The sequence below is a fragment of the Plasmopara halstedii genome (assembly GCF_900000015.1).
Source record: "Plasmopara halstedii genome assembly, contig: Scaffold_1211, whole genome shotgun sequence".
Lineage (NCBI taxonomy): Eukaryota > Oomycota > Peronosporomycetes > Peronosporales > Peronosporaceae > Plasmopara > Plasmopara halstedii.
Genome location: NW_020188126.1, coordinates 309,260 through 318,203, shown reverse-complemented (window position 1 = coordinate 318,203; position 8,944 = coordinate 309,260). Strand labels below are relative to the sequence as shown.

Sequence of the window (8,944 nt, the reverse complement as noted above, 5' to 3'; positions counted from 1 at the left end):
GGGTATTTTTCTTGATTTTTCCTGACTATTTCTTGTACGAGTCGCCATCCCGAAGTCCAATTTTGGCTGTTGTCGGTAATATTTTGCATGCAGCCGACATTTTTTGCATGTCTGGTTCGATTACGATTTTGTCCGCTGAGGGGCTCGAACCCGCGCCACACAACATTAGGCCCAGAAGCATAAACCACTTGACCCACGCCACTGCGTCTTGCCTGTGTGGCTCAGTGGTAGAGCACACGCGCACGAATAAGCTGTATGCTAATACCGATAAGTGCATCTTCGGCGCTGAATCAATCTTCCAGTTAGGGTGCTTCGTGGCGTTTGAGCGGATCCGCTAAGGCCAAGACCATTGTCGACTGGCCATTTCAAAAAGCCAAAGGACTTTCGCAAGTGGCTTGGCCTCGCTAACTACTTACACAAATACAGCGCAAATGGCACAGCCTTTGTCGAATCTCCTTAAGAGAGACTTCCCCCAGAAGTCGAGAGGTCGGGGAACGGATGCGGTGTCCGCAAGGTTGCGGCAGGGCTTACGTCGCGCCGTTGGCGCACCTCGCCTTGCTTGTCTTCTTATGCTGGGAAAGGAGTATCCGACTCGTAATTGAGTTCCTTCGAATCCTCGACGAGGAATTCTGTCTCCCGTGGCGAGCGTAGTGTGTGGTGCTCGGTTGCCGAGGGCTCAAGATGTGTTTCCCCTGAAGCCGCTGACGTACACTCCGGAGAGGCACCCCGTGCAGAAAAAGAAGAAGGGCTTTGCCCGCGGGCACCCTCGGAATCAGCTAAGCTGGGTGTTATCTGTTTCAAAGACACAGGGCTTACTGAGTGGAGAATGTTCAAAGATGTTCTTAGGGACGTAATGGTGTTTCAGACATGCGAGCCTCGTATGAGGCGACGGTTAAATGTGAATTGTGGGTGTTCACAATTTTGACTGGGGAGAGTGTGACGGAGTTACGCGGGTGGGTCACACGATGGTGTGACCGAACAAATGTGTGTATTGCACAATTCGGTGTAATCACACAATGGTGTGGCTACATTGTAACATACAGGCAGGACTGCCAGTAGTTATGCACATTAATTCAATAGCTTATCATATTGAACATTCATTTAGACATTCATCATATACAAACAATCTAGGACATTATGAATTTTATATTTACTCGTAATTGATAAAAGATTCATATCTTGACTATACGCAAAACAACAGTTTTTTCAGTTAAGCACGTATTGACAAGCATCATAACTTACTTGACAGAATTTTATACTAATTGTAAAGAATTGTAGCGACGAGCAGTAATGATACGTGGGCGAGTGACGACCCGCGGGTCGACGCGCCGTGGGTTACGACGGAAGAACGTGGTAGTGGATGATGATGACGAAGACGACGCCGAAGAAAAGAGTCAGGAGGATGATGAAGATGATGAGGAGGAAGAACAAGAAGAAGGCAAGAAGACACTATCACCCAAGCTGACACGTGCGCAGACAAAAAAACAAGAGGCAGAAGCAAAAGAGAGCATAAAAAAATTGAAGAAGAAGGGGAAAAACGGAAAAACGGAAAATGAGACAGAAAAAGTTGAGAAGGAGAAAGGAGATGAAGAGGCAAGAAAGGACGAAGAAGAAGATGAAGATGAGGAAGGTGAAGAAGAGGAGGAAGCAGATATTAAAGAGCGACGCAGAGGAACTCGTGTACGTGTAAATCTCAAGCGGAAGGGGAGACAAACTACGCCATCACCGAGGATGAAACAAAGACGGAAAATCACTGTGTCAGAGGAAGAAGAAGAGGCTGACGAGGATGAAGAATTAGAAGAGGAAGAAGATGAAGGTGAAGAGGATGAGGACGAGGAAGAAGATGAGGAAGAGGAGGAAGAAGAGGACGAAGAGGAAGAAGAGGAGGAAGAAGAGGAAGAAGAGGACGACGAAGAAGATACAAACGAAGAAGAAGGGGAGAAAGCACATGAAGCCAGGTCTCGGCAAGTGCTTCATAAAAAGAGGGGCAAGGCGATACAAAGAATTAAAACAAGTGTCAGATTTGAAGCGGCAGAAAAGCACACGTCCTTAGAGAAAAAGAAGACTTGGAGAAAAGACGTATCTAAAAAAGCTCAATCAACTGATGAAAGCGAAGAGGAAAAAGTTGACAATAATACAAAAGAAGAGGATGACAACCCGACGAGCGAAATCAAAGAGGAGAAACTGCCAAGCGACCTCTCATCTACAGCTGCCACGCCCCTGTCATCGCCTATGAAGCGAAAAAGCTTATCAATTGATACATTAATGAATGGTGCTGATGATGAGGACGCTCAAGACGAGCAAATGGATTTGGAGAGGACACCGCCAGATGCCGAAACGGATGCGGACGAAGTTCCTGATCAGCATTTCCGAGATGCGCTTAGTGAAGCGACTTCTGAGTCGAAATTGATGGAACTTATGACCGATAATTGTAGCCGGCTGATACGAGAAGGCAAGATGCCAAGTCGACTTTTTTCTGTGGCATTGCTTGGTGCGGTAAAGGAAGATCCAAAGCGATTCAGCCAACCCGTAGTACTGAAGTATCTGCTGCGATTATTGCGATCAAAGCACTATTTGGGGATGAAAGACATCTCTGAGCATGGAAAAAAGCCAAGTACGACCGTTGCATTGGGAACAACGCAGTCAAGTGACTACTTCCAGATCTCGCTACCTGTCCTAATTACAAACATTCTTGTGGAAGTTCTTAAGAATAGTAACGAGTGGCCTGTTGATAGTGTGAAAGTGTTTTTAGACGACTCACTCTTCTCTCGAGTCTGGGTTGATCATGAATTAAGCCGCTTGTTCGTCCAAAATGTCAAAACAGTTATGGAAGCAGACGAAGCAGAGACCACACAGCCGCTTATTCGAAAACGATTCCATAAATCTCATGTGGTACAGGAATTGAAAGACCTGATCACCAGCCATATTCGCTCGCGTCTTGTGGAGATCGATAATGGAAAGTCTAGCAATACGGGAAGTGCCGCTGGGATTGGCGGCAACAACGCGGTACGAAACATAATCATGACCTTAGCCGACTTTGCCAGCATTTCTCAGGTGCGCGTGTTTGGAGCAGAGAATATGGAAGCTTGGTTACAAAATTCATCTGTCAAAGGCCTAGCAAAAGATCTTTTGAACAAAATCATTTCATTGTGCAATTCGACGAGCCCTCACGATCTTGCTACGGTGGATCTGCTGCTCAAATTGAAGCTTAAGTCTACCATGTTCCAGCTAAAGGTTGAAGCTGTCACGCATCTTGTTTGCAACAATCCTGTGTACTTAAGGCGTGCAATTACGGTATTTATCTCACGAGAGCGACCCAACAATATGTCGCGGGATGTTGACAACATGAAAATGCTGCAGCATGTTTTTCGAGCGTCGCGCTCTCTATCTGCTTCCTCTATTCTGGGCAGCCCAGACGATTTGTTTTTTCGTCGGCCAATTGAGCACCAAGGTACTCTCGCAAGTCGAGAACTGGCGCATGTTTTTCGAGATTTGGCCAGTGTTTCGGACGTTGCTCCAGCTTTAAAGACGATTGTACGCAAAATTCTAAAGCAGCTGACATTCGAACAGATTGACATCAAGGCATTGTGCGCTGGCATACTTGATAACGACGGTCATTGGGATGCGCTAGCGGGTGATGCGCGAGTGTTGGACTATATGGGACTCGTCACAGGTGTTGTATGGCTGATCCTTTTGATGCGAGGAGCAGCTGTGAAAAGTCTGCAGATTCAGCAATCAAGTGCTAACAATCGTCAAAATACAGGAGCCACTTTTCCGTCAGGCCTTAAGCATGGTGGAACACAGGCTGTCTCTCGACACGGATCCAATCCACCACATCCAGTATCTAGAATAAACAGGTTGGGTTCTTCAAAAGGAAAGCCGTCTTTTGGCAAAGCTTCACTATCATCGACACTCGGCAGTAGTGGGAGTGCTAATGTAACTAGCCACAGCCTGTGCGGAAGTGGCAGTAACAGCGGTAGTACAACCTCTGACGGATCAAGAACAGTCAAGATCTCGGTTTGGGCTAAAGAAGAGTTGCAACAAGCGCTTGCAATTGTACAACGAGAAGCCATTGTCTGTTGTCGTGATGTGTTAGCACACTTTGGACTTAACGGCGATTCACCTTTCGAAAAGATGCTGTATGAAAGCATCGTGAAAAAACTGCTGTTTCTTGATGTTCCCTCGGATATGCAGCTTACAGAACACGACCGGACGTGTTTTCAGTCGACAAAGGAGCATATACCTGTCCACGAAGATTCGCTGGATCTCCTTACAAGCTTATACAATTCTTGTCGTGCTATTGACCGCATGGAAGCTCTGCGCACACTGGAGACTATTGTATTTCGCGGTGCCGAGGCACATATGCACCGTGAAGCATTGTGGCGTCATCATGAAGACGATCTTGCGGCCTATGTTCAAAGCGGTGGTGTTCTTGGAATTGAAGTGAAGAATACTCAACTCGTCCAGCACCTTTTCCAGCTAGCATCGGTGCATGACTATAAACATGCGTGGACTCTCAGCAATGACTACTAATTTCATGTATTGTTGTTTTTGCTAAGTGGCAAGGAAGTGAAGAAAAACAGGAGCAAGAATTTTACCATTCAAGCCGATTTTGGATCTGTTGCTCTATTTTACTGGTAAGTCCAAAAGAGATACGAAATGTTTGCTTCTAACATAATCTTTCAAACCTAACAGATCGTTGGATGTTTCAACGTAAACACCATCGGCACTTTCATTTGGGATAGAATTACAACTCTGCGAGGTTTGATGCAGATGGTCATTACAGGCCGATATACATTCCCGGCAATAAGCGCCCCAGACCCATCACTTCTTGGCAAGCACCAAAATGCATTTTCTGACGTGATCCAAGGCAATTTGCACCTGCGCGATTACGAACATCAAGTGCTCCAGCTAAATCAAGGCGACCCGTCAGTAACGGGGGATCCGCTTATGCTGTTTGAGTCGGATGGGCTGGCTCGCCAACCGCCACCAGCGATCATGGAGCACCTTCGTACATTAGACCAAAAATTCAAGCTTGGCATGCGGTTGCGACAAAGTCGAAAGAAAGACTTTTTGATGGAGATGGTTGCCGGAAATGGAAACAAAAATGCTGTGCAGAATTTCAATGTGGCAGCGAATAGTGCGTGGTGGATCGCTGATATTGTTTGCGAGGACTTTGACACGGTGCAGTATCTACCGTATGGATGCTTGTGTCAATTGCTCCTTCTTGCAGTGCGTCCTGACAATGGCAAGAGCAGGACCGGTTTGCTTAACCAAGTCCCTTTGAATCGACCAGCACTGGCTCAAATTATTCCACGCTTGCTCAGTCAGCTACGCGAGTATCTTTTTGGAAACGACGACCCTGAGGTGGCATCGAGTGTGGTTTCATATTATCTTGAGTGTTTAAATTCTTCTGAGCTGGGCACACGACGAGTGGCTGCTCATATTTTGAATCTCCTGACTACACCACGCAGTGTTGATGAGCTATCAAATGAATTGCAGCCGGTTGCTGTGTTCTTTGATGCCGAGAGCACCCAAATTTTTTCGTGGTTAGAAGAGTTGGCTAAGCTGCCGTGCTACAGCAGCATCCGCGGCCAAATTTTTTGCTCGCTAGAGAATTTGCTCGAGCTAGAGACATCTATTCCATCACTTCGAATGTGCATGAAAGCACTAAACGATTTTTCAAAAGACGACGATAATGCAATGAGTAGTTTTGCCGAAACACGTGACGTGAAACAAGATGATGACAGTAGCCACTGCAAAAAATCTGCGGTTGAAAAGGCATTGATGCTGGCAGGAGCGTACGGAAAGTTCTTAGCTGGGCGAGACTTGGTGGCAACACTATTGCTAAAAGACTATGATATCTTTGCCATGACAGTCGAGGTAGTCTGGCGTGCGATTGAGTCACAATTGGTCATTACTCCTCAATTAAAAGCAACATCTGGCATCAGTTTCTCCGATTGCAAAGTGTTTTACGTCACTGACGGAGCTAACACAATTCGTGAGATCAAACTCCCTGCTGTAATCATTCATGGCGCTATTCAAGTGCTTTGTTCTCCCCACGCACATAACGATCGATCAATGGCTGCATCATCAGTCAACGATAAAGCGGCTACATGCTTGACGAGGTTGATGCAAAGCCTCTTCCCAAAAGGAACGTCTAATGTTGCCATTTTATCAAGTACAGGAATTATTGCGACAAAGGATTCACGTCTTTATCCAGATCATTTGCTGGCCAAACTTGCAGCCGCAGCTTCGTCAACTACCTCGCATCTCTGCGCAGCGGCCATTCGTGCGATGTCCAGCGAATCTCTTTGGCATCTTCTCGAGCAATCAGCTCTGAGTGAGCAGTGTTTGGAGCTGGCCTTGCTATCAGCTGTTGAATTTGTTCAGAAAAATGAAAGCAAGGCTGTTGCAAGCTTGCTTGCGATGACCAAAAATTCAGATATCTCGGTTGCAGCACACAGAATTTTGATGCACCTGAGTGCTTATGGCACGCTTTCTCCGCTCTCGCCTGGCATATCAAGCTCATTAAAGCAGCTATGTGAATGGCTCCAGGAACGATGTGGATTTAATCGATCCATAGAGACGGCTGAAAAGGATGAAGAAGCGCTTTTGCTTTCTGAAGGGTTTTCTGCGTTTACGATCCAGAAACGCGAAATTGACGTTCCCTATTCCACAGGAGCATTTTGCACAGAATTAATGGCCAAAACAGCCAAGAAATCCTCAAATAAAAAACGCAAAAAGCTTTTGGAAAGTGATCCTACTATATTTGAGAAGACATACTTCGGCTCTGACCTCATTCAAAAGGGAGACAAAGAACCTACATCGATGTTGAGCCCTTTGTTGATTTTGAATTTGGCGGAAGAGCTTAAATGGAGTTTCGGCACGAAAGTTTTGCCAGATATAAAAGCAGCTGAAGACTTTTTGTATGTGGCGAGCAAAAGAGTACGAGGAATGTGTCCAATGCAGAACGACACGAATGCGCACACTTCTGCTGACTTATGGGCACTGCATACGTCACTGCTGCACTTTGTTGGCCCGACTTGCAGCTCTGAAGCTGCTGCTGCTCAGCTTGCGAAGGCATTGCTCTTGCTTGTGGATCACGTAGCATTGTGTTCACATGCAGCTCATCGCAAAGAATGCATCGGCTTCGTGCGGCGTGCTTTGGATAATTCGAGCGACGACTTTATTGGGTCGTACTCCACTTCTGTCGGCTTTATTCGACACCTAGCTCAAGCCTCATCAAGTGAGAGCCTACTCCGGTTAAACGACCCGATAGTAGCGATGGATGTTCACTTAGTACTTAAAACGCTTGTACAATTTATCGATCACGCGTATGCGCGGTGGAAAGCTCGGAACGTTTTGCTGCAATTTGATGTCATGGCATTGTACAACTTAGTACTGCTTGTTAAGGAAGTTGAAGTACTTCAACGCCTCCCTGGTATAGTGATAGAGAAGTCAATCGATTCTTGTGCTATTGACCTATTGATGCGCATCGCCCTCGATCAAGCCGATGATGTCACTATGACCAGCCTTTTGGATTCAATTATGACTGCTGATCCACACCTTGGAAATCTCGACGATGTTATTGTGGTTCACGGAGACGTCAAGCGTATAATTATTGGGGTATGTATTCACCGCTAATTTTGGTCACTTCCGCTTCTCATTTGTTTTGTTTTCTCTCGCGATAGAACTTATATTTTCAGAATCCTAAGATTGTGGGTGGACAACTTGATCGTCTTTATCCAGATTGGAAGTCGCTCGTAAACATCGACCATGGCACAAATCATCCTGAATTTGTCATTCAGGATCATCGAGTTCTTACACAGGTGGACGAAATTCTGCGCGATCTAACGCGGGATGGAAACGAAACCATGGAACGTCTTAGAGAGATAACTCGACGTCATCCTATGCTGGTATTATCACGCTTCCCTAGGCAGCTCATGCAGCATTTGGGCACACTATCTCTATCTCAACTCTACCTTAAGACTACAATCTTTCAAAACGTGAGTTGTATCTACGTGGATATCACAGTGTCTGACTTATTCGTACTTGTAGGTCTTGAGTGCAATGCAGATCATGCAGCCCCATATGTGCCATAAACAGAGTATTCGAAAAGTGTTCTGCCAATTTTTATTCGAGATTTTGCGCGTGATTGTTGACAACCATTCCATCGAGTTTCCTCAACTTGTATCTCACGCATGGGAACTATTATACGATGCTCTAGAGGCCGACTTTGATTACGCTAGTGAGCTCATTTTTTCGCCATCGCGTACGACCATACTGGAAAATATCGTGAATATGTACGACTCGCACCCAGCAACAGCGGCACTTGGTGAAGTAATGGCGCAGCGTTATAGTGAATGTTCGTTGCGCGCGAGTCTGGAATCCATTCGAACAGGTACTAAAAGTAAGCAGCATGCAGGTGCGAGTCAGCAGCAGCTTGTTGAGCACTTGGTCTCACACATCGAGAGTCATGAAATGTTCTTTGCTAAGCCGTTGACCGAACGCACCGATATGACTGCCGTCATACAGGCGTTGCAGGCCATTGATTCCTTATGCGCTAAGACTGACCAAGGAGTGTCAGTGGTGGCATTACTCCGACGATGTGCAGTACCAGTAGCCTCCATTTTAGTAGCCGAGACGATAACCAAAGCAGTCATGGCGACGCTTTGCCAGACGTTGCTGAATCTCATGAAATATGATCCGGTCTGTGTCGATGATGTCATGTGCCAGTACGTACAGTGCCTGTGTGTTGCACGCCCAGGTTTAAAGGAAGCTGCTGTGAATGCTGTTTTGGAATTCTTGGTATTCGCCGATACTAGTCAACGACGAAAAATTCTGCAGCAGCTTTTCGATGATCCGAGCGAAGTTGCTAAGACAAAGCTTGGAATGTATCTCAAGAGCGCAGCATTTCGAAAAACACTTTTAGTAGCTTGAT

The 8,944-nt window shown here is 46.1% G+C and overlaps 1 protein-coding gene across 1 annotated transcript; it reads left to right on the top strand.

Annotated features, from left to right (window-relative positions):
• Positions 1–1,290: 1,290 nt before the first annotated feature.
• On the top strand, positions 1,291–8,943 carry PHALS_00744 (Uncharacterized conserved protein; the record flags this gene model as incomplete). The annotated part of the gene is made up of 5 exons (XM_024730472.1): positions 1,291–4,488; positions 4,560–4,637; positions 4,696–7,629; positions 7,695–8,009; positions 8,062–8,943. 5 exons carry the CDS (start codon positions 1,291–1,293, stop codon positions 8,941–8,943), a joined length of 7,407 nt encoding a protein of 2,468 aa, XP_024580745.1.
• Position 8,944: the final 1 nt, after the last annotated feature.